The 27,287-nt window shown below is 33.8% G+C and overlaps 1 protein-coding gene across 4 annotated transcripts in view; it reads left to right on the top strand.

Moving 5' to 3' along the window:
- Nucleotides 1-25,645, top strand: part of eIF2Bdelta (eukaryotic translation initiation factor 2B subunit delta) — a 51,115-nt gene extending 25,470 nt beyond the window's left edge. For all 4 annotated transcript variants that reach the window (XM_075359127.1, XM_075359122.1, XM_075359116.1 and 1 more), the window contains 7 exons: nucleotides 270-361; nucleotides 6,077-6,185; nucleotides 7,307-7,486; nucleotides 9,598-9,725; nucleotides 13,455-13,632; nucleotides 25,086-25,266; nucleotides 25,357-25,645. In XM_075359127.1, coding sequence (XP_075215242.1) covers nucleotides 270-361; nucleotides 6,077-6,185; nucleotides 7,307-7,486; nucleotides 9,598-9,725; nucleotides 13,455-13,632; nucleotides 25,086-25,266; nucleotides 25,357-25,553 — 1,065 coding nt within the window. In that variant the 3' untranslated portion in view covers nucleotides 25,554-25,645. The remainder of the gene's footprint in view (nucleotides 1-269; nucleotides 362-6,076; nucleotides 6,186-7,306; nucleotides 7,487-9,597; nucleotides 9,726-13,454; nucleotides 13,633-25,085; nucleotides 25,267-25,356) is intronic.
- Nucleotides 25,646-27,287: the final 1,642 nt, after the last annotated feature.

The raw sequence follows: 27,287 nt of genomic DNA, 5'->3' as shown, positions 1-27,287 counted from the left end.
AGTTCATCTTATCTTTCTCTTCAGGTAACTTTATTTTACATAATTTAATTATAATATTAATTAAAGAAAACCATTTCAAGAGCTTCTTTTTTATTTATTTACTTCATGAATAATATGGAGTGTTTTGAACTTAAAATATTGTGTAGATGATTAAATTTTTGATCAAAAATTAAATTTAAATTATCCCATAATTTTCAATTTTAAGATTTAAGAATTAAAAATTTGAGACAAATTAGTATGAATTATAAAATAATTATTTCTAATTTTAGAATGAAAAAAAAGAAATTTTTGTGGAGCCTAAATATAATGTGAAGTTATTTAGTCATCTTCATTTTGAAAAAAATCTAATTCAAGATTATGAGTAAGTATATGAAATTTGTAAAATTAAATATTTTGGGGTATACTTAAATAAATTATTTACTTTCTACCAACACAGAATAGAGTGTGATGACATTCATCTAATTTTAGCAGATTTGCTGTTTGCATCAGCATCATTCATTAATCCTCTATTAAAACAGAATATGTTTTTAAGTAAATCATGTTGCATTTGTGGAGATGTGTTAACTAAGCATTTTGTATATGTTAAAATAAACCATTCAATCACATTTCTGGAGAATAATGTTTGCAACCCTGGGTGGTATACTGATATATGAAATGCTGCAGATAACTTATAGGTGTTACAGGATTTATTGTGAAATACTGTTGAATAATGCAGAGTAAAACTATTGATAGTCCCATTCAAATCCCTACTAACAATAATTCAGTAACTACTACTATTGATCTTCTATTCTGTAAGTAAACGATTAATGATTTAATTTTTTAATGATATTAATGACTATTAATTCCTGACTTTGACATTGGTGTAATAAATTAGTTATCAACATATTTACAAACATACACATTATACACATTATTTACTGAAACATACATACACATTATTTATTGAAAATTGTAATCAGTAATAATAATACTAGTAATTAATAATTAATATTATTATTATTATTATTACTGTATTATTAATTATAACAATTCTGCCAACTTTAGTTACACAATGGTAGCATCTCTACCTTTCATCTTGAATGTTCTGGGTTTGAATCTGGTGATACCTGGTGTTTTTCATATAGCACAGTGTTCATCTAATATCAAGAAACTGTAATTGGGTACACTGAAATCCAATACTGAAGATCCAACTTCCGACTGTAGATCTAACACTGAAATATCTTAGTGGAAACATTCACCATGTTCATCACTTACACCCCAAGGTTTGGTGGGAAGAAATCCAAATGATTCAAACAAATTGTATACCATTCAGCATTAACTGTTCTTCAATTCTCTAAAACAATGGTTGCTACATACTGGAACCAAAGAAACAAGCGATTGTTTCTTGAAAGTGCTTCACCAATGAACCACTTCTGTTGGATTTGGTTCTTCTTGTAACACCCATATATATAATACACACTTTCATCTCCTGTTACAATGTTTTATATGGATTTTGAATTTCCTTAGTCAAATTTTTTGAACATTTCCTTACACCAATTAACACGAGTCTATTTTTAAGCTGCAGTCAAATTAAAAATTTATCGGGAACAAATCTTTTTCACAGCAAATATGTTCATGCAGAATTGAATGTACTGAAGTCTTTAATATGCCTAAGGATGCCTCTATCACACAATAAGTCACATACTGATCTTCATTCATGTTGCGCACATCATTGATGGTTTTTGGAAGACAATCTAATTTTGGTTGACCTTCGCAAAATTCATCACAGACTGAGCATGACCAAATTCTATAAACCAATTGTAATATTCTTTTCTGAGACAATTAGGCTCTTACTAAAATCTTAAAAAATCATCCAACAAAAACCTTCATGTGAAATTTCCAATTTTTCACAAATTTACTGTTTTCAAATACTCACTGTAAACAAACTACTAGGCCCATTTCTGAGCTGCCACTATTGTAACAATAAAAAAATTCAAATTTTACAACAGTAGTAGTGTCATATCTCAATAGTGCCATTTAGTGGGCATTTATAAAAACTTAAAAAGGCTACCTTTATATTATCACTCCACTTTCCTTTGTATAGTTTTCCAACACTGAAATTTTTAACGTAACACCATGTTCACCATTTACACCCCAAGGTTTGGCAGGAAAAAATCCAGATATGAATGCAGTAAATGATCTTTTATTGTGATATAGATCCCATAGCTGTGTATGAATTTATAAGTTTATCTACAGTATTGTGGTAATTTTGTGATTTATGGACACCCAGAAAATTTTCACAAGTGTCTTTAAATGCTGTCCTAGAAGTGAGTTCTACATTGGTCAACATGTTAAACATTTCATCTCTGACCAGTTCCCTTATTATGGACCATCAAAAATCCTTCTTTAATTTTTGCTTCACTTGCTTTTGGGAATTTCTGCCTTATGTTCAAGAATCCTTGATTGTCCTTCTTCATAGCTCTTAAAAAATGTTTATTAGTTCCGGTTTGATATGAAGGGGTGATAACATATTTTCTGGCGTAACTAGAGTCTTGTAAATAATTTTTTTTCATCAGAAGTTAAAGTTGTCAGGTTTCTTCCACTATTTTACTAATACTGATCCCTAATTTGGCCTGTCCCATTCGTAAATAAAACAGTATTTTGTATACCCTAACAAAAGGGGTATTTTAAATCTCCACACATCTTCCAACTGTGCTTTTTCAATAAGTTTTCATAACATCATACATTTCTTTCAAATTAATTACAAAACAGTGATTGCTTCAGAAGGATATTTCTTACTATTGTGAAGCAGTTGTGCTTTTAAGGTGTACTTGAAGGAATCAATGAAAATCTACCACTTTTCAAGTGCATGAACTTGCCCTAATTGTAACATAAGCTCATCAATGTTTGAACAGTAAACTAAGTAATTTTCTTTAGCAAAGTATTGAGAAAACTTTGTCCGCTTCAATAGCTTGAGATTTTTTTATAAATAAATTCCATCCTTGGAATCTTGAGTCTTAAAGTTCACTTGATTTTTTGATAAGTTTAAATTTCTTACAAAGTCATTTTGCTCACATTGTGATGTGGTCATGGTTTTTAGTTCAAAGTGTGAATTATGATTGTCTTCTTCCATAAAATTTTCTTCATCATTGTTTTTTTTTAAAAAAAAGAAAAAAAAAAGTTTTTAGGACCATAGGAACTGGAATGGATGCACTATGAGGTACAGATGGCAGTAAAGGATAGAGTACAACGTGTTTAGATTTCATAGAAATTCCAGACATATTAGTTAAACAGAAGTAACCATCTATTAAGGGATCTTTTGGTTCCTGCTAGACCATAAGGACAACAAACAAGACATTGATGAAATGACAGTCATTTGACTTATAACCATTTTCTTAAGTTCACTGCACAGTTACAACATATTATATGTGGGGCCCATGTCTTATCCTGATAACCGATTTTACAATCAAACTATAATTTATAAGCTTTTTTAATTAAAGTGTAATGTTTTTTTTATGCGATTAGTGAACTTATTACACAGTTACAAAAACTGTCCAAATCATTTACACACTTATGAGGAATTATAAGACTTCACTGTTCACTCACTTAATACAGTTAACATACTGACTGAGAGATTGTACTATTAAAACTAGTAGGATAACAAAACCAACAAGGTTTATTTTGTTTTGAATTGTATAGACATGATGAATTTTGTTCATGTATGCTTTCATTAGAGAGGTGGTTTACAGAGTAAAAATGTATATTGAGCACATAAAAATGAATTAATCATATAAAATAAAAAATATATATATATATAATTGTTGGGTAAAGTTAAAAAAAACACACAGCTAGTATTTGCCAAAAGAAATTGGACTTTAATGAAAACAAATAAATTTATGTTATAATTATCATAACCTTAAAAACTAAAAAGAAATTATGAAAATAACATAATTTAATGATACATGAGAATATCAACTGAAATCAGCGTCTGAACAATGATAGTTAAATGAAAAACTACATGAATATACGCTTCTAAATACAGATTTTGACCATATACATTTTTGACAAAGCCTGAAAGAGAACATGAAACACCTTAATTTTTATTATAACTTTAGAAAAATATAACATCAATAAACATAGTATGTCTGAAAAACTATTGCATTGCTGACAAATGCTGTAATATTGAAAAATTAGGAATGAACAAATGTCATTAACTTCGAAAATAAATTACAGTAAATCTTAATTGGCACTGGCCTTTCCTGATTTATGAACCACAAACTTAACATTAAATAATATAAAAATGTAATTCTAGTTTAACGTAGAAAAAGGACACAATAATATTATAGTACAAAAGAGTTAATTACAATATAATCACACTGAAATTAATTGAGCACATGAAATAGGTTGCAGCTGAACGATGACAACCTTATGTAAGTAACCTGTCGTGACTGTACTTAAGTGAAATTGAAACTTGAAAGGCATAGGTATGATGAACTGAATGTTCCACAAATTTGAATGATAACATAATGGTTTAACGTAATAAGTAATGAAAAACTGAACTTGCCTGTAGCACACAAATATTAGCCAGAGATGAACTCCTAAAAGCAAGTACAGATGAATACCTATGTAATCCTGGGCGTAGTCCGCACGGTGTATCAGGAATACAGAGGTGTGATGTGGTTTGGTGGTAGAATGATGCGTAGAATCTCAGATGTGTAGTGATGAGTTTCAGATTCTGCTTGAATGAGAATGTTACCACAAAGTTTGCAGGAGAGTATGGCCCTAGGCGACTGCACTGGTGAGATGTTGGATTTACTCTGCCGAAAAGATGGCGAAAGAAAAGGGGGAAACCAAATCCAGGTAGTGGACAGGAGAGAGTGTGTGTAAAAGACAAGAGATGTGTGCATGTATTAGTAAGGGGACGAAAGAATAACGGGTGTATGAAAAGGGTAGTCAGAAATAACTCTATAGAAGAATGGATGCGGTCGCCGCTAAGGATGACGGTGGGAGGGTCGAACACAAGAACAATAATAGAAACAGGTGGACTTGACAAACACAGAAATACGAAACAAAGTGAGATTTAAACATTCCTTGTAACAAAACAACGGGACCCACCCTAGCTTGGAATTCGTAGAAAATAACGGAAAACTTTATGCCAGGATGGCATAAACAATAATCATGGATCATATAATATCAATTTTCAAAATTTAAATTTTGTAATTATTTAAAACGTAGGGTAATGGAAAAATTCTGACTTCAGATCTGTTTTCAGCATTAAAAAAATTGTTTCATGTATCACATGTTAAACAAACCAAAATTATGTTTATCAGTTTACAATACACTTTGTATTGTTAATACTTTGATATTATTTTATTTATTGTACAACCAAATTGAATGTTGGCACTTCTAGTTAATAAATTGTATGAAAGCTACAATTTCAGGCAAAATAATAATCTTTATTGTAAATAATCATAGAAATGATAAGTTTAATAGAAACCAAATTCAAAATTTGTTGGTTGTAAGAAAATGAAGCACATAGTGTAAAAGAGAACGAGAGTGAAAAATAAATAAAAAAGAAAAGAGAAATAGAAAAGAACAAGAGTGTAAGATAAATGTGATTTCAACATGTCCATAATTTTTTTTAATGCTCCTTATATATATCAAATAATTTAAATTTGTCATCTTTAAAAACAATTTTTTTAAAGATTTATTAATTATTCATGATGAAAAAAATGCTTTAATGTTTTCAATTTATTGTTATAACTTTTTTTTAAATGAAGTTGGAGGTCAAGCCCTCTTAGCCTTTTTATGATTAATTCAGATATTTGTATTAAAAATTTCAGGTTTAAAGAAGATAGTATTGAGTTATTAGCAACTTTTAGAAGGAATTTTTTTGAGATTTTAAACTGGGCCAACATAATTTTTCTGAAACAATTTTGTTTATTTTTATGACATGTCCACTGGAGATGGATTTTAAATACCTGTTATACAAATTTATTACTGATATCTTTTTAATTAAATTTTTGTTTGTTATATATGATCCTCTTTGTAGGTTTTGGTATTAGTATGTTTAGGTTTTTATTATTACTTTTTTCAGTTACAGCAATTTACATCCAGCTGTTTTACAACTGGGTGCTCAGTATGAAACTAGAGTTATATCAGGATCTAATGCTCGGTGTTTGGCCCTTCTTCATGCTCTTAAAAGAGTGAGTATCATGTATTGTATTTGTTTACTATGAATTAATAATAAATTTTAAATTCCAAACGTGCATGTTAACTTACACTTGATTTTTTTTTATACAGTTGATCTTTTATTTCTTGATGTCAATTTCATAATTAAAACTCTGAATTATTACCATTTTAGTTCACAATACAGTCCACACGTATATATATTTGTTTTAAGATTTCACATTTCTGCACTATGTTGCTTTTGTGCAATATGTGGTTTAAATGTTATACAACATCTATTCAGATTTATTAATCTGACAACTTTCCTTTCCAGGAAACATGTTTTCTGTAGGTTTTTGTTATAAAAATTTGCTAAAACATTTATGTAAAAATTTATTTCTCATAATTATTACATTTCTGATTCTGTTTTATAAAATCCATCTTCATTGAATAAATACTGCATAAAAAAATTTCATCAGAGTAAGCACTCCTTGGATATATAAAAGAATTCTATTATTTTTTTTTTAAATAAAATTATTTTTACTCTATTATTTTAGTCTTAATCTTTTTTTCTAGAATGCATTCTCAACAAATAACAAAAAAATCTTTTTCAAAGTTGTAAAATTTGAGCTGTTTTTATTTTTTTTTTACATGCATTTTGAATGATTCAATGCCAGATAGATGTATTTCATCAAAACAGAGGATATGATGCCTTAAAATGTTTTAAATTGATAGATAAAAACAAATTAATTAGATCGAGATTTAAAATCAGATCAGCATCACCAGCAAACTAATAGACATACAAATGGAACTATTGGGCTTACTTGCTTTTATTTGACATTAGTTGTCATGATTCTTGTTGCAAAGCATACACTAATTTTTTTTTAAATAAAAACTTCACATTTTTTTAAAGATTTTATTATTTGTTTTGTTTGCTAACTAGCAAAGCATGCAGTAATACAGTAGAATAGTTTTAGAAAATTATCATCAGCTACTGCTATACAGCTATAGGTAATTTTTGTGTCAACATGATTAATTTTTACTGTTCCAAGTGTTGTATAAATTATCTAATCTATGAAAATTTATTTAAAATTCTAATAAGATGAGCAATGTACACTTTGTAGCAAATGTCATCATTTTCATTCTGTTTCTTCCACAGATGGTTAGTGATTATTCGACTCCACTAAAACAAGAATTTTCTAGAGGTTTAGAATCAATGTTAGTGAAATCAATGGATTATCTTAATTATTGTCGTCCATCTTCAGTTTCAATGACTAATGCTGTTCGGCACATTAAACGGCATCTAACTCAGCTACCAAACACTGTACCAGATTCAGAGGTAAACAATAAAGTAATATTTTAAAGACAATCATTAATTTCTATTTATTTCAGATAAATTTATTTTGTGAAGGCAATAGAAAATGCGATAACTCCTTTTTGATTTTTGCAAACTAGATTCCTAAACTTGAATTTGTTATTTCATGTAGTTTATTGAATGGGAATAGACCCTTTAAGTGAAAGAACATTCTGAGCTGATAAATTCAATGAGGCTTAAAATTACACAGTACAACCTGGTCACCCACAGTTATGGAGTCAAATTTCAGATATATTGGGTTTACTCAGTTTTAAGTAGTAACTTTTTGTAATAGGAAACTGTTCTATTTAATGCTTGAAAATATCATAAACGTATAATTATGTATATAGTTTTAAGTAAGATACAGAGTTGTATTTACACTGAATATCATGCTGAGATTGGTTTAAATGCTGTATTTATATTAAATACTAATTTTTTGATTATTTAATTTTAATTGACTATGTTACTGTTTTAATTCATAAAATAAATGGTAGATAAAGTATAAATTAAGTATTGGAGAGATCATTACTTGTAATTGTAACGAAAAACAAAATTGGACTGTAAGACTTAATAAATTATTTAAAGTGCTATAAGTAACCAAAAATACTTACACAAAAAATTGCTTTCGATTAACACTAAAATTAGACATTACAAAACTGTGGTTAAACCAGTAATTACTTCGCAAGCGAGACTTTATTTAGATTAAATCAGAAAAATAGGACTGAACCTTTGCTTAAAGTTGAACGCTGGATTCTTAGAACCTGCATAAACAAAAAATATAAACACGAAAATCAGTACAGATTATTGCCTAATAAATTTCTTTACGAAAACTTGGAATCCTTAATTGATACTATGAAAAAGAAGCAAATTTCTTTCTGTGCACACTTGTTAAGATTACCGCAGGTTAGGATTACTAAGAGAATTATCTATCAATTTTGGTCTTTAAAAAATCTGCCGTTATGGATCAAAGAAATTAAAGAAGACATGCAAGAATTAAATATGACTTACAAAGATTTACTTAATAAATTCAAAAAATTAAAATTTGTTATTAAAGATCTGAATACCAACTTTAAAGGGTTTATTCAGAAGAGGATCGTAAACCAAGATCATTAAGAATGACTAAATATTGGAAGAAAGTAAAAGCTAAGAACTAAAAGGCCAAAAGATTGGCAAAAAAGACTTGAATTATTCTGACTGGTGGTCCTTTACGGCCTTAAAAGAAAAGAAGAAAAAAAATGGTGGATTCTCCATGGTCATTGATTATTTACAACCATTGCTAAAGTATAACCAAAAAACGTTGAAGCATACACAAATATGTTATATGCTAACTTATACAGGTAAGATAACTATTATTAGTATTACATCAAAGTTTAGAAAGCATAAACTCATAGATTTGCAACAGATGTGCAATGGGGTGTCAAGTAGTATACTGCAACTCAACATTATAAGTAGTAAGAAGCCAGTCTCCGATCAACAAATCATCCCATGCTGTACATCAACTAAGCTTTCTAAACTTTGACAAGTTTATTGTTAAGAGTATGTATGAGAATGATGCATATAGAGTTATGATGCTTGCTACAGTCTGTGAAGAATTTCATATAAATCATTGAATTATATAATGTTAGTTGCATTTACATTGAATACTGTTGGCATTTATTAATGTGGAGTATTTACAGTTCAAATTTTAGCAGTAGTAGTTAATTTATAAGCATTAAATTTTAATGTTTGTTTTCTTCCTATTTGTTGTCAGTAACTGAACATGTCCTTGCCTGCAGACCCTAGTTTGTAACATCACTACTTTTTTTATTCTTGAGTTAGTGCTGCGACTACCTTTTGATTTACTAAATAAAGCTGCATTAGATATGTTTGAGACTTTCACATTTTCATATATATAACCGACTCATTTTCTGTAATAGTATTTATGGAATAGGGTTTTTATTTCTCATTATTTGTGAAGATGAACAAATGAATAATGCGTCTGCCATTTGAAAATTTATTTTGGGATATGTTTTGTTTCATTTTATGTAAATTTTATTCATATTGCATTTTGAGGTTTTTACTATGTTGTTATTCAATTTGAAAATTTATTTTTACAGGCCCGTCTTAAGTTACATGATATTATAGATACATATGTCAGGGAACAGATAGATGTTGCTGGAGAAGCAATTTGTAACACTGTACAAAAGAAAATTAATAATGGGGATGTGATTCTGACTTACGGATGGTATGTAAATAATCTTTGAATTTTTATTTTCATTCATACTCCCACCAGTTATACCTATATTCTGCAGGAAAATTGTTATGTGCTCTGTTAACATCACAGATCACAAAATAATTTTATTTAATGAATTCATTTTAATAAAGTTTAAACAGTTTCTTTTAAACAAAATCACTTGAATCATATTTATTCTTATTAAAGATTGTGTGTTACAGCCTAACAATCTTGTTGGGTTACAAAATTCTTGTAAAATTTTTTGGAGATTAGTTGGAAAATTTAGGATAAAAAATAAGAAATTTCTGGCTCTTAGGAATTGCATATTCAATAATAGTCTTCTCTTTATGTGGTTTCTCAGTATTCCTTTGGTTACTTTTGTCATGTCACAGATTTCTTGTAAATACCTGTTTTCATGTAGTAGTATTTTTTCTATAGGTCTATTTTAACAAAAATAGTCTTAATATAAAATAAACTTTAAAATAAAAATAAAATTTTAATTTGTTAATTATACTTTTAAAAAACCACTCAGAAAAGTAATACACTTTCACGTCTCTGCCAGCAATGTACCAACCTTTAATTTGGCGTTGGCTTCTAAAAGTCTGAATTAAAAAAATTATAGTGGCTTACTTTATTCTCAATATATTTTTCCAGTTTTATTATATTGACTACATTTATTTTTAAATTACTTTATTTATAAGTTTATTATTAATATTAGACCAGCTGTCAAAATTACCTTTTTTTTTAGGTGTGTTCCAAAAAAATTCCATTTTATTTTAGTAATCAAATTAGATAATGATACAACCTAATACATTTAATTTAACAATAAAAACTCATAAATAATAATATGCTATTATATGAATGCTTATTCATTCTATTAGTGATTAACACGATGACATATACACAATCTGTACAAATATTTGCAGGACTGAGACGATAAAAACAAAAAAAAAAAAATTAGGAAAAATCTATTCATATTTAAGCTTTGACGGTCTGCATTCGATGTGACACAATGTTTAGATCGGTTACAAAGATCTTACAAAGCCCTACAGAAGTCTTCTTTGGAGTCATTTCAGGATGCTTATATCTTCAATAATATCTATTAAATATTACTGCTTCTCCTTTGTGGGCATTTTGACTTTGAAAAATAAGTAGTCCAAAGGGGGGAGGGGGGTATGTATCTGGCATGTATGGTGGGTGGTCTAGCACTTTTAACTATCATTTGGCCAAAAACTGATTTACCATGACGACTGTATGAGCTGATGCATTGTCATGAAAAAGGAAGCAATCCTTGGTTTCATGAAGATGCAGGGCATATGTTGAATTTGGCCCAGTAAACATTCCAAGACATCTTTGTAGACAACAGCAGTAATTCACGCACATTTTTATCGTTGCAGGAGTTGTTTACTGGCCTTCTTCTCTCTCATTGCCCTCTAATGACATCTAACCATAATGAAAATTAGCAAACCACTCAAACAAGACATAGCTTTATCACTATGTGCTTTTTTATATTTTGTTCTAAGAAAAATACAAAATTTTATGTTTGTATGTTATTATGTTTGCATATTCCATTTTTTTTTTAAATCTGACAATAGGCACAAAGACACTTTCAAAAAACACATGTACAACACGAATCCCAACTGAATGAACTTTGTTTATGTTCACAATGCTTCTGTTTACAAGTTAGACTCTCTCATGTGCCATAGTTTCATTTTTTTAGCCTTAGTTCTGGAACATTTTATAGACTTAAAGACTCCCATGAGTCTTTACTTATTTCTAAACACATTTTATGTACGTGGATTATTTTTTGGCGATGTAACGCAGTAATTATATTTTTAGCGTGAAACAATTAATGAATTTTGCATTAACAGTTTTAATGTTCTTAAGAAGGATGTTTTTCACAGGAGTTCCCTGTGTGAGTGGAGTCGCTCACATCAAAATTGATTTCCCTGTTAAATTTACTCAAATATTTTAAACAGCAAATATACCAAACATCATTTTTATTGTCTTGATTAGATAAAAAATCCTGATGTTAAGTACATCTTCATTGTGATAAACATGTTTGAAACGGACAGCTTTCAGGTTTATTGTGTAATTTACCTTAGCTTGCATTACAGCTTGTATTATAATAGCAGGAAGACAAATTTTTTTTGTCCTACAAAAGAAAGTTATAGAATTGCCATTAAAACACACCATTATTTCAGAACAGACTAATTTTGGTATAGTTGCTAACACAAAAATGTTTTTTGTGGTAAATAAACTAATTTTTTCATAATGTGGTAAACAGTTGATATGCAAAACAAAAACTATTTGGGCCTTGTGATCATCTAAGTACTTTTTCATCAATTTTGTTATGCAAGTTTTTTCTTGTGAATATGAAGAGTGTTTTTGTTCTTGATTTTCTTATTTAATTTTAATGTTATATGTGGTGTCTACTGATGTAAGACCAATTTCCTTCTAATCCAATGTTATTTCTCTGATCCATTTGCATCTTGTCCTGGTGTTTTTCGAGTTGAGATTGTATTGTGCCAGCTGTTTCAGAAGTCTCTTGCATCCTCATGATATATGTCCAAAGAATCCTAGTCTCCTCCTTTGCACGGTATCGGTGATTGGCTCTAACTCTTTGTACACAACTTTGTTAGGCACAATCCACTACTGCCCATCTTTCTGATACATTTTATTGATGCTGGTTCTTCCGATTCTTCTTTCAATTTTCTATAGTCTGTTTGTCTTTGATTGTTCATTCAGGTGGAAGAGTGGTTCTGCTGCATAAGTGGCTTCTGGTTTTATAACTGTGTTTGTAGTGACTTATTTTTGTGTTTATTGCCAGGCATTTTTTATTGTAAGTGCACCAGGATAATTTTTTAGCTTCAGCTAGTTTGTTTCTTCTTATTTGGATCAAGGTTTTTTTGTTTAGGTTGTTTATTACTTCTCAGAGGTATTTAAATTGGGTTACTATTTTGATTTTATTACTGTTTATGTTTCCTTCTTTTAATTGTGTTGGTTTTTGAGGCATAATTTGTGTCTATTCGAATGAAATTTTGAAGCCAATCTTATTTACAGTGTTTTGAAGTTCTAATATCTGTGAATTAGCTTCCTTGATGTCATTTGCTAGAAGTGCCAAGTTGTTGGCAAAACCTGATTTTTTGGCCCATGTTCAGTTTGAGCCATTCCCTCATTACCATCTCTAGAGTGCAGTTGTATAATAGTGGTAAGATCCCCATTGTCTTGGCGCAGTCCTGTTTTGTTCTCAAAAGTTTTTGAGAACTCACCTCTGAATTTTACCTGGACTTAGTGTTTGTGAGGGTTAGTTTTATCTCTTTTATTAATTTGATATATATTCCAAGGTGTCATTAGAATTTTTAGTAGGGATTCTCTGTGGATGCAGTCATAAGCTTTCTTGAAATCTACAAGTGTTACCACCATCTCTCTGCTTCTATTCCTGTTGTAATTCATTATTAACTTGAGACTCATAATCTGGTATGAACAGCTCCTGGTATTCTCCTAATTCTTTCTAGAGCTGTGAACCGATCCTATTGAGGATGATTCTTGAATGTATACTGTATCTAGGAGTGAGATTTCCCTGTAATTGTTAGGGTCTGTCTGTCTTGTTTACCCTTTTTGTGTAACAGAGAGTTGTCATCCAGTGTTCTGGTAGTTCTTTGATCCAGTTTTTTTATTTATATATAATTTGGTCCAATTATTTTTATACATATATATATATATTTTTTTTTTTTTTAGTTCATCACTTATTTTCCGTATTCTTGTGGAAAGTCATAGAAGTGGCACAAAGTTCTCTGTTGTAGTAGTTGATGGGGGCCCATGGTTTGAGGGCAGAGAAATGTTAAGACGTCTTATTAGAGAGGGTATAAAGTGCAGTTATATTCTTATAACTGCTGCCAGCTTTATCATGAGAGAAGTAAGTTTTTCTATTATTGTTATTATCATTATCATTATTATTACTATTAATGGTGGATGTAGTTTGTAACTGTTGAGTGTATTATTTAAGACAAAAATAAGTAATGTATTTATTGATAACAAATTAAGTAGTTTATTTCATAACTATTGTAGAGTGTAGAGGGCAGAACCCTTTGCCAAATCTTCATTCTACATTGTAGTATTACATTTTTGACTATTTTAATTATATCCAGCTATATCTTCAGTTTATAACTACATATTTTTATTTATTTATTTACTAGATATTATTGCAATATTCCAATACATACATAAATATCTTACATTACACATACCGGTTATTTAAATATGAAACCAGAATTTGCCCATAGATGGTCCTAGCTGTCAATGTAGTTACTGTCAAACCGCATCCTTGGCACCATTTTCTTTCTTTGACAGCTGACAAAGATTTTCAATTCACAACAATACAAGTTTCATACAGTAGCATAGAGCACGTTGAGTTTTGTACCTACAAACTACAATTTGCAGACAGCATTGATTTTTTGTTACCATTTAAAGAAAACTGCTGCAGAATCTTATCGAATGTGCTTGTCAAAACTTACGATGAGCATGCTCTTGGTAAATCATAGTGCTTTGAGTGGTTTAGAAAAAAAAATTAAAAAGTGGCAGTTTTGATGTGAGAAACGAAGAGCGTGGAAGACCACCAAAAAGGTTTGAAAACAGCGAATTGCAAGCATTGTTGGACGAGGATGACGCTCAAACGCAACAGCAACTTGCGAATCAATTAAATGTAACACAAGAAGCAGTCTCCATACATTTGAAAGCTATGGGAAAGATCCAGAAGATGAGAAAATGGGTTCCACATGAACTGAATGAAAGACAGCGAGAAAACTAAAAAACCATTTGCGATGCTGCTCTCCAGGTACAAAAGAGTCATTTCTTTATCGAATTGTGACAGGTGATGAAAAGTGGATATATTTTGAGAATCCTAAGTGTAAAAGATCACAGGTAACTCCAGGCGAACCATCGACATGGATTTCAAGGCCAAATTGCTATGTAAAGAAGACAATACTCTGTGTTTGGTAGGATCAGAAGGATGTGATCTATTATGAGCTCCTAAAACCTGGCAAAACTGTTAATACTGAACACTACGGACAACAAATTACAGATTTGAATCTACCATTGCTTGAAAGACAATCAAAATATCAAAAAAAGGCAACACAAAGTGATTTTGTTTCATGGTAATGCACCATCACACGCAGCAAAACTAGTCAAGGAAATGATTGAGGCATTCAGTTGGAAAATACTTTCGCATGCGGCTTACTCAACAGACTTGGCTCCGTCCGACTATTTATTTACATTGATGGGATACACACTTGCTGAGCAGCGCTTCACTTCTTATGAAAATGTACGAAAATGGCTCAATGACTGGTTTGCCTCAAAAGAGCAACAGTTTTTTTGGCATAAATTATCAGAGAGATGGGAAAATTGTGTAGCTAGTGATGGACTGTATTTTGAATAAAATATTTTTTTTATCATTTTCATACAATAAACATGTATTTTCTATATGAAAATTCCAGTTTCATATTTACACACCTGGTACATAAGTCGCACTGGAAGTTGCAGGAAGTTTATAAAACCTGTGCATGAGCCTGATTATAGAATTAAAAAGAAAAAAAGAAAACATTAAGATCTTATCCTAAAAAAATTTATGTACAGCCACCTTTGCAGTTTAGATTAAGTATATTTTTACTTGTATTTAATAATCTCAAGTTGTTTATTAGCTATTTAAACATTTTTGTAGAGTTGTAAAATGCCTTTTTTTTGCCCACTTCCGAGTCTAACCAATGGTAAAGCAATAGATTTGTTTCTTGTTTTGCTTCTAGACAAGTTATGCATTTGTTTCAAATGATTGTAGTTATACAATGATACTCATAAATTATAAGTTTGATCATGGTTTAGTACCGTTTTGATGTCATTATTATCGTTTCCTTAAATATTGTTCTTAAGATCCTTTTGCACAAGTTTAATATGAGTGCTAACTCATTATTGTAAGCAGGTCTTCATGCTACAATGCCATAACTGGCAATATTATTAAAAAGTCCGTAAAGGTATATTTAACAGTTTTTCAAAGGTAAAAGATACTACCTCATTTTTTTCACTATATTGGTTACATGTTCTGTCCATTTTAAGGACATTTCTATATAACCTACTATATTTCTCAGAGAATCTATTATTTTTGCAACTTCATGCAAGCTAGTAGGGTTCAAGAATAATGTGTTTGTAATATAAAAGCAGTTTTTGATATACTGTTAAATGGTGACCATTTCTAAAATTATTAGCTAGATTCTCACCTACCTTACTAAAATATTCATTAAAATAACTAAGTATGTTACTTTCACCATTAATAACTTCACAGTCAGACTTCAAAAAATCAATTTTCTGGTGACTTTTAGTCTTAGCACCTATTTTATTCTTCAGAAAATTCCAAGTTTTTTTTTGTTATCCTTTCCTATGTTATTTACAAAGTGAATTTATAAATAATTGATTCAGTTAACATGAAATATGATAGTGAATATCATATTTCAAGTTAGATAAATCAATTTTACCTAATTTTTATGCATAACAAGTATACCTTCTTCTTAGTTGAACATTGAGGGCTCATTTTTCCACGTTTTGTAAAGTATGTCCTTTTTTAATAGATTGAATAATACAATATGTAATCCAGTTCTTTCTAGGTTTATCTTTTTTGTTTAGTTCCTTTTTTTATCTAAACTGGTTTTTTTGGAATAGTGCATGTAATTTGCATAAAAAAAAAATTAAGGTTTCATCAATGTTATGAATTTGCGGGAAGATCCGGTTTTCCTATTCATACAATCGTAAAAAGAAATGTGAAATTTAGTTTTTTGAATTTTATGTTAAGTTTCTTGCATAATCTCTTTTTTGTTAGCCTCAGTATGGATAAAAATTGGTTCATGGTCATCATGCAAATTTTCAAACAAATATTAAGTATAGATATAAACATACATAATGTTGTAGATGTAAACATACATATCACACAATGTGTTTATATACACAATGTTATGAATGTCATGAACATACAGTTAGTTATCTGTTACACATTTTAGGTTCTTGCATATCTATTGTCGATGAAGTTGAATTGATATATCTGTCTATGCCATTGATGAATCTTGAAATATCAAGATTGATGAGGTAGTCAGTATTAGAAACACAAAAGCTTAATTTTTAGTTTTAAACTTTTCACAGTTCACTAGAAAGATGATTGGTTTCTCTATTATGGAACTCATATGTACAGTTAAAGCTGCATAATTGTTCACTTGTACAAGTAAGTCAGTATTGTGTTTGCTGCCACAGCAAATGCACATAGTAGGATTTTTGCACTTCTTTGTACGTGACCCATTCTATCACAATTAGTACATACTTGCAATATAGGGTGTACAAAAAAGAATATCAGGGTTTCAAAAATTTCTTAAATTTGACTTGTAGTTTAAACTTAAAACTCTTATAGTTTTTCTTTGCGCCTTTCATGATGCGGCACACATCCAGCTGATGGGAAATTCATTCCGTATATTAATTAGCATGTCTGGCATAATGGAAGTGACATATCCTTCAATCCTTTACCTCAAATCAGGTAAGTCAGTAGGTGGTGTAGGCACTTACACAAAATCCAAAAAAAGCTGAAGGAAAAAATCACATTTCTTCATATTGGGTGACCTTGGAGACCACTGCAAACAAGATTTCCTCTCGTATGTGCCTACCAATCCAGCAGTTGGAGGAAGTAACATACAACTAATCCTGTTACGCTAATGAAAAGCACACCATGTACACTGCATATCCAAATAAGTAACTTCTGTTTGTTTGCTCCATTGAGAAATAATTGTCTTAAACTTTCCTTAGGAATATTGCATAGAAAACATTTAATTATTACACATTTTTTAAGCGTTGTGAGGGGGTTTCTTACCTCATGAACTGATCTTCATACTGCAACATTTCAATTGTAAAGTTGGCAAGAACAGTGTTAGTCTGCAGGTTTCAAAGTCTAAAAATTGTAAATAGTGTGGATGTGTAGGTAAGCACATCCTTAAAACTGGCTACACTAGTTTGTGGCTGGCCTTCCTAACATATTTTTTTTAGGACTATGCAGGAAATACTTCCTGATATATTCAGCAACTCAAACATCCGTCCATTTCAAACTGATTACGCCAATGAAGAATGACAGAGGATTACAGAAGGTCCTCGGCTGCCTGTGCTCGCTGCGGGCAGTAGTCACATTTGTGAGCTTGTCCAGAGTTTTCAGTTAGGAGGAAGACAGCAAGAGTCTGTTAGTCTGCTAGGTGTTAGCACATTAGGAATTAGGGAATCTTCAGCCATGTCTGAGTTCCAGGAGGTGAGAAAGTCCAGGTGGAAGCGGAAGCCTGAGTCAGTGTCATTGACGAGGTAAGCGATGGACATGGGGGCACCCACCTGGGTACAATCCTCTCCAGTAGTTGAGACTTTTAAAAAGCCGAAGGACAGACCTGGCAGTTCTGCCTCACTGGCTAAAGTAGTCCAGGAGGATCTGGACTACTTGTTAGACTTCTTGTCACTTCCTGGCGGCATTAGTGTAGGGATGAGGAAGACGATTCTTCTCCGCCTTGCTAAGGTTAGGGAGGCTTTTGTGGCGGTTTGTGAGGGTTTTGAAGCTTTGGACTCCAAGCCCAAGGAGGTGAAAGTTGTTCCTAAGGTGGTCCAAGCCCCACAGCCCAGGTGCTATGCTGACGTGCTCAAGACCAAGCGTGAGGCCAGCAAGGCGGCTAAGAAGCCGGAGGTCCTTTTTGTAAACAAGGCAGAGGGCTCAAAGACCACGAGCCAAGACTTGAATCGTGATTTCCGGGCAGCCTTTCATGGTGATCGGAATCACCTAAAGATCAGGGACATAAAGGAGGCCAGCAAAGGGCTGGTAGTTATTGCTGAGAACAAGGAGACAGTTCAGATCATCAAGGAGCCTCCGGCAGTCAAGAAAGGAGCCTCCGGGTATCACAGAGTGTTTGAGCTAGGGGCTGGTCTCCATCAGAAGTTCATGTCAGAGAGACAAATCTTTGTTGACTTCTCATCCTGTCACGTCATGGAGTACCTTGACGTGCAGCAATGATTTAAGTGTTGTAGGTTTGACCATAGGGCCAAGTTCTGTAAATATGCGTCGGTTTGCGCGCATTGTGGTGAGGAGGGCCACAAGCATGATGACTGTCTGCAGAAAAAGGAGGCTCTGCCTTGCGTTAACTGTAAAAGGTTGCGCAAAAGTCATAGGCACTCTTGTCAACAGCAAGGAGTGTGGTTGCTACGTGAGAGCGGTTGATATGTATTTCAACTCCTTCGATGGTTAGGTTCAGTTAACTTAATGCCCAGGGAGCCTATGGAGTCCAAGTTGAGTTAGGTGATATTGTTGAGAAATGGAGCCTCGATGTTCTCCTTCTACAGCACCTGTATGTGGTTAAGGGTGATCTGCCAGGTTTCTCAGGCTGGAATAAGTTTTTCGTTGGTGATAGCAAATCCGCTGTACTGTGCAGGAAGTCGATAGATAGCATCTTCATACGGCAGGCCTCTGATACGCATCACATGGTCGTTAAGCTTGCCGTGAATGGTTTGGACCTGGTTGTAGTTAGTTCATACTTTCAGTATAGAGATCCCACTGAACAGTACTTGGAAAGATGGGATAGAATTGTTAGAATGGTAGCGGGTTGTCCTTTTCTTATAGGAGTTGATGCGAATGCCAAATTGCTTCTTTAGCACAGTGGGATCACAGATGATGGGGGCGAACTAATAGAAAATTTCATCACACAGCATCAGTTTGATGTTTTTAGTGTAGCCAGTGTGTTGACTACCTTTGCCAGTACAGTTGGTTTGTGGAGGACCTTCCATGGGACCAACATTGATGTTACCATTGGTAAGGATATTCCCGGTAGGATTCTAAATTGGTCAATTGGTCAATGGTTGCGAAAGTGATCACCGGCTAATAGTTTTTGATTGGGTAGGTGGGCTGTGCGATGTCTTTAGGGTGGATGTTCCTGTTCAGCAGGGGTGCTTCCTGCACAGGCAGGCAGATTGGCTCAAGCTTTTCTAACATTCTTGTGGCCATGCTGCGAGTTTTTACTCGCAGTCTGGACGAGATCCCATTAGATGACCTGGCAGAGAATTTCTGTTTGCAGTAGTTGAAACCACTGAACACTCTACCCCCCAGAGTACGGGTCGAGAGAGAGTAGCTGGATGGTGTACTCAGGAATTGATTGCGATGAAGTGGACTGTGGGTCGGCTCAGGAGAGCCGCACAGCGTGCAGATGATCCTTATCGGCGTGCAGTCTTGATTGCAGATTATCATTGCAAGAGGACTGACTATTTTTATAAGATTAGGTCTTCTAAACAAGATTCCTGGTGCTCTTTTGTTGAAGAGCAGGGGAATAAGGACCCATGGGGTGTTGTTTATCGAGTTCTTGGTCATAAGTAGAAAAAGGACCTTCTGCTGGCTCTCTCGACCCGGGATGATGTTATAGATAAAGATTGTGTCCTCAATCATCTAATGGACTATCTGCTTCCATTGACGTGTCCAAAAGGAAGTTGCAGGTTTTCGCTCTGAGATTTGTGTCTTCAGAAATTACTGTGGCGGAAGTCCGTCAAGTAATTTGCAGCTTGGCTTAGAATAAAGCCCCGGATATGATGGTATCACTGTGGAGCTCCTTGTTTGCACCTTGCCTGTGATTGTAGGTCCTTTGACTAGGGTTTTCAATAGGTTGCTGTTTGCTGGGCACTTGCCAGCGTGTTGGAAACATGGTCTGTTGAAATTGCTCTTCAAGGGTGGTGACAAGGATCGTACTGTAAGTTCCTCTTTCCGTCCTCTGACGCTATTGCCTGTAGGAGGTAAGGTTTTTGAGAAGGTCTTGTACCTCCGCATTAACAGCAGTTAACTTCTAGCCACATGCTGCTGGATGACCAGTATGGTTTCCACCCTGGCAAGGGCACAGCGGACGCTTCTTAGGGTTATGGTGGCTTCAGCCAGCGAGTGCAAGTATGCATTCGGTGTCTTTTTGGATATATCTGGGGCTTTCAGTAACTTAAGGTGGCCCTCTGCATTGTTTCAACTGCAGCAGCAAGGTTGCACGCTAAACAAGATTAGAACTCTCGAGCTACTTCAGCAACAGGAATGTTGTTCTTCGTGACGGCAGTTCAGAAGTAGGAAAGACCCTGTCTAAAGGTTGTCCACAGGGCAGTGTTCTAGGTCCACTTGTCTGGGTCGTTGAGTTTGATTCTCTCATGCAATTGTGTATGCCAGTGGCTGTCACATTGTGGCTTATGCCAATGATGGGCTGCTGCTGGTCGAGGGCAACTCGTGTGCCGAGATAGAGCTCAGAGTGATGCAGGCATGTAAGGTACTGAGGTTGTGGAGTCTTCAGCATAAGATGGTTTTCAGTGTAGAGAAAACCATTATGATGTTCTTGAAGGGTCGTCTAGCTGCAACCTGTCATCCGTGGGTTGTGATGGATGGCCTTCCGATTAGGTATGTTACCATTCAGAAATATTTGGATGTTATCCTTGATGAGAGGCTTCTCATCAAGAAGCACCTCCAGTTTGTAGCAAAGAAGGCCATTGATGCTTTCTTCAGTATCCGTAGAGTCATTCATCCCGATTGGGGCTTCAACTATCGTACCATGCGTATTCTTTACAAAGGTGTCGTGAGGCCATTATGTTGTACACTGCACCCGTATGGGCTCATCATTTACAATTCCAATATTATAGGGACATTCTTTTGCGAGCCCAGCGTCTTCTATTGCTAGCTCTTGTTGGCAGCTACGGAACGTAGCCAGTGGTATATTTCTAAGAAAGGTCAGCGATATATTTCTTCTAACGTCAGTGCGTGTGCAGGAAATTGAAGATCAAGGTTTCGACTCTTGGCAAGCTAGGTGGAACGATTCTTCTACTGGTCAATGCACGTATGGTATTTTTCCAAATGTTAGAAAGTTGCGAGCGATTAGCTGGGTTTCCCCCAATCAGTATATTACTCAATTTCTTTCGGGACATGGTGCTAGTTAGGCTAGGTTTAGGTTGGTTGACTCCAGCTTGTGTCCAGACTGTAGGATCGATGACATGGTGGACCATGTCCTGTATGTCTGTCCCCGGTACGAAGCTGAGCGTACCAGAGTTGTAAGGGAACGCGAGAGAGTAAACTCCTTGGATCTGCAAGTCAACTGGAGGACTTGCAGAGACTGGATAATTGTTTTGCTGGCTTCCTTCACTTCCTCACTCTGTGCAGGACGGCTGAAGGGATCTAGTAGAGTAGTAGAGTAGCCTGGGTGGCTAGGGTCCACCAGGACAGTTGATTGAGCGAAGGTAGGTGCTTTGGCGTGAGCCACGGTTAGTCAGATAAGAGGTATCAATAATTGTAAAAGCTGTTGGCAGAATGGTGACTGCACTGCTGATGGGCATGGGATGCCATGCAGCTGTGTGGTGTAGCGGAGTTGTGACGAGGGCAGATCAGAATGAGCAGACAACACTGTCGGTGGGATGCGGCTGCACTGCTGAAGGGCATGGGACACCATGCAGCCATGAGGTGTAGTGGCATCTCAGTGATAGTTTGTGGTGAATGTCATGCAGGACTCTGCGATAGAGTCGAGTGGGAGTAGGAGGTCTGTCCGCCTTTCCCTAGTGGACCAGACCGGAGTCCATAATTTAACCTAAAGTCTGGGGTTTATTAAAGTTTAAGCCAAGTTCACTAAGGGAACTAGGAGTAAATTTTGTTGTTGTGATCAACATGTTTGGTGGTATGTTGTGTTTATTTTGCCTCAGATTACGAGACATTCATGAAATTGGCACATAATAAGTAGAACTAGGCACGGGATTTGCGCTAGTTCAGAGGGATACGATGATGTAGGACATTCAAGATGTCCGGACGAGGCCTACAGTGAAGGCAATAAGCTGAGTTAAATCACTGATGCAAATGTCTACCGAGGCATTTACATTGGTGGCATCCCAACAAGATGCCAGGCTTATTACTATGAGAGTCAGAGGGTGATAGATGACTCCCGTTAAAGCCCAACAGGGCAAGCAAGGAACAGGAAGGGGGTGGCAACCTGGAACATCACTAGGCGGGTGTCTTTCCCTATGGGGTTGGGATGATTATGCCAATGACAAATGTTATTGTCACTCGGAGGCTTTCAGTTAAACTTTTTATATAACACATATTGAACTGTAACAACAAATTCCTATTTGTGGAAAACTGCAAAATGTAGAAAGCTTTCTGTTCAGAAGTTGCCATTTTGCTACTAGTGCTGTCATGAAAAGATAGAGAATTAATCTACAGCTATGCTTGAAACTAAACTTGCCCTTTTTACTCTTTGATTCTAGCTTTAAATCAACACTGTACACCTCATCCAAGAGATATAACAAATTAAAACCATCATATACTTTTCTGTACAATATTAATTTAAGTATACAGTTTTTGTTATCTAATTTTATGTCCAGTTGTGTGTTGTATTTGCCTTTCCTTTGAGATGAAAAAGAACCAGTTTCTTTAAATTGTTTCAAAATAACATTCACTATCCTGGGCCCAACACCACACTCAGAAGCTTTTTGTTGTCATACTGGTTTGTTCAGAAAGAAAAAAAACAGTTTTTGAACACTTATGTCCATTATTATTACCAGGTGTTTAAGAATTTTCTGAATAATTTGATGTCTTCTTAGAAAAAAAGTAATAGTCCTATTAATGAATGGTTGGGCTCTCTTTAACAGGTAACTCATAAAGTTTCCCTCAGAAAATATAAAAAAATGTTGCGATTGTATACATAATTGCATTTAGTCACCGTGAATCTGCAGATGAAAGCATAATACATAGAGTGATTTATTAAAACAAAATCAGACACACAAATTTGAAGCAATTAGAGCTGCCCTCTAGAACAAGTATTCGTTCATGGTATGATAAATTGGCAATGTTGAACATGGGTGCAGGCAGGCCCAGAACATCTTAACCATATACCTCAGGAATGCTCGATCTAAGACTGTACATGGCTACACTTCATTTACATTCATACATATCATCCTCTGAAGTAATACCTTACTGTGGTTTGGGAGTCTAAACAGAAAAAAAAGAGAAGAGGTGTAGAACATCAGATGAAAAAATGGAGATCATTCTTCAGTCTTGTTCAAGCCTGGGAAGTGAACCCTTGAGTGCAGTGTGCGAGTTAAATCTGCGATCTACCATTCACAGTGTTTTGAAGAAAAAAATAAAATTGCGTCCTTATAAATTAGAAATGATTATTACAGCACATTGCTAGAAAGGAATTTGCTGTGGAAATGATTGAAAAATAATTGTTACATCAAAAAAAGTTATATTCTCAGACGAGACTACATTTCACGTGTCCGGAAAAGTGAACATGCAGAACGTTCAAATATGGAGATCAGAGGACCCACAACTTAACTATATTAAAGAGAGCCCGAAAATTAATGTTTGGTGCGGACTGCTTCACGATTGTGTGGTTGAACCTTTTTTCTTTGCGGAAACAGCAATAAAGCAAATATCTATCTGGATTTGTTCACCCTCTGTTTGAAGAGTTACAACCCAAAATCAGATTTCACCAAGATAAAGCTGTCACATTGGGGCTTTTTAGTGCATGAATCTCTCAACCACACATTCCTAAATCGCTGGATTGGACAATTGCTTGACTACCTTGATCAAAACAACGTGTGTGGAGTTATCCACACATCTTTTCTATGAGGTTTCATCAAGGATAAAATATACAAATTTCGTGCAGTGAATATTGATGAACTTAAGGAGAGAATTGTTAATGCATTTGATGAACTCATAGATGTGGGTATGTTACAACAAACAATACGAAATTGATTACGAATAGGATATTTTGCGAATTACTAATGGTGCACACATTGATTGTCTCTGATTACTGGTAAAAAAAACTTTTTACATTATTTATACAAAAAAAGTATTTGCAACTTTTATTAAAAAGTTCTTTATATTTTTTTTGATATTCAGTTTAGATCATTGCTGGCTTTATAATTGTAATTATTTTCTCATCTTGAATAATACTTTTTCCTGCGGTGTCTCGTAAATGATTTTGTAAAATTGTTCTCCAATAACATCAGACCTAAGTTAATTGTTAACCCATTCATATGAATGGGATAATGGAATTTTTTTGACACTTCAATTAAAATAGCTGTACATTCATTGCATAAGTGAGGTTTTAATATAGTTGAAATGAGTAGCAATAGTGAAAAGTAGAGCTTAGAATATCAAATTTCTTAAAACAAAATACATTTCTTCATGCAAATTCTTGTTTTGCTATCTTGCTGAGAACAACTTTTGACTAGTAGTACTTCTGGTATGCTGATTTATTACACATTGTCAGTTTAAGTTTTTATGTAGTTTATTTTTTTCATGTATTTAATGTTTGATTTCAGGCAAGTAAAGTACTGCTTGGAGCTCATGCACTCCTGGCCAATGGTTACGTAATGTCACGAGCAGGCACATCACAAGTAGCACTATTAGCACATTCATATAATGTTCCAGTGTTAGTCTGCTGTGAAACACACAAATTTTCTGAAAGAGTACAAACAGATGCTTTTGTTTATAATGAATTGGGTATGTTTATTTTTTTGTAGTTAAAAAATGAAATCATATCATTAAGCTGGTACTTACTGTATATTATTTATACTTGTTTTTGCTTCTCAGGTGATCCAGATGAATTTGTTTGTAAAACATCAAGACCTATATCATCATGGCGTAGTTACGATTATTTAACTCCTCTCAGCATAGCATTTGATGTTACCCCACCGGATTTGGTAACTGCTGTTGTTACAGAGTTGGGAATATTACCTTGTACAAGTGTTCCTGTAATATTAAGGATTAAGCCTTCCGAATCTGTTTAGATCTGTATGTTTGTTTGTTGTTTTTTTATTATTTCACTGATTATATTAAATCAAATTGTATTTTTATTTAATAAATTTATGAATTTAGATAATTCTTTTATTTTCAGTTTTCCTTGTTATAAAGTACCAAATAAGATAACATGAATCATATTATTCTATACTGTTAATATTTAAATTAACCACCAGAATATTGAGACATATTAATTTTTCATGAAAATACTTTTGTGGTAGAGTGTATTGTATTTATGTAAGTGTGAAATCATTTAACTCTTTGCGCTCGGTAACCATTACTATAGGTTGGACGCACAGAACGGGTGGCCAGCACTGCTGGCCGCAGCCATTTACGCCGCAACTCAGAATTATTTTTCATGCGAAGGCAGTCATAGCTCGGATGGCCAACATTAAATTACTTGGAGGCCATCAGTGCTGGCCACGAAAATCAACAGCTATGTTTTTAAATTTCAGCTGTTATAAACCTACGTGGTACAATGTCAATGTGCTGCAACATATGGAGTAGAAAGTGATCTAAATAACCGTATGATTGTAAAACTAGCGCCAAATAAAGATTACGTGTTTCTGGTTGAGCATCGTCACCTTTACATTGTTATTGTCCAATATATCGCCTTGGGTTTCATTGTCAAACTCCTCAATACATCTGATTGTATATCACTTTCATGATCAGAATGAACACTGTGGATACTTCTGAAGATGAAGTGGAGGAAGAAGAGACAACAATAACACAAATGATCCTGGTTCTGATTGCAAAGAATGGAAGGAAGGCGATCAAGACTTCCAAAAGTATAAATGGGCACAGGTAGTCAATTTAAGCCACCAATTAGTGAAATTCCACAATTCTTTCAACTATTTTTCACAGATACTTTATTTACTGAAATAACCAATAGGTACACCCATGAAAAAATACACTCCTCCAAAAAAATTGATGTGGTGGTCTTGGGAAGATATCAGTATTGAAGAGATGAAAGAATTTATGGGAATAATTGTAAACATGGGGATGAACAAAAAACCTGAAATAGATAACTACTTCTCAACAAACTGGGTCGATGAACAACCCTTTTTTAAGGACATTTTCAGTAAAGAGAGGTTTTCCTAAATATTTTGGAACCTTCATGTTGGTCCATCTCCTTCTGGTCCAGTACACGGCACACTGACTCGGTCTGGAAAGGTTGCCCCCTCTATCTCAACAATATTTCCTAACAATCACGTAAGTGTAGATGAGAGCACAGTAGGATTTAAGGGGAAAATCCAGTTCAAAGTCTACAACAAAGACAAGCCAATGAGATGGGGCATAAAAATCTTTGTATTGAGTGAAGCAAAATCTGAATATATCTGTGCGATTGAACCCTGTTTTGGTAAACTGACCATTGACCGTATGGCCAGATCTGATTTAGGCTCGTATTGTACTTCATCTATGGAGATATTAAAGGTCTCCATGTGTTTACCGACAGGCTTTACACAAACTTGGACCTGGCGGCAGCACTCCTAATATGGAAAGTTCGTATAACTTAGACCATATTGCTAAATAGGCAAGGGCTTCCTGACTATGTAAGAGCACAAAGAAAAAACTCAACAAAAAAAAGATTAACAGACTTAAGTTGAAAAAAGGAGATATTAAATTGTATAAAACAAATTATTAGGTATCCTTGTTGTTGTGGAAAGACACCAACTTCAGTAGCAATATTAAGTATTCTATATGCTGATGGATCGACAAAGACA

The sequence above is a fragment of the Lycorma delicatula genome, chromosome 1, assembly GCF_047948215.1.
Source record: "Lycorma delicatula isolate Av1 chromosome 1, ASM4794821v1, whole genome shotgun sequence".
NCBI classification, from domain to species: Eukaryota; Metazoa; Arthropoda; class Insecta; order Hemiptera; family Fulgoridae; genus Lycorma; species Lycorma delicatula.
Note: the sequence above shows the minus strand (reverse complement) of the source record. Positions and strands in the feature narration are given on the sequence as shown.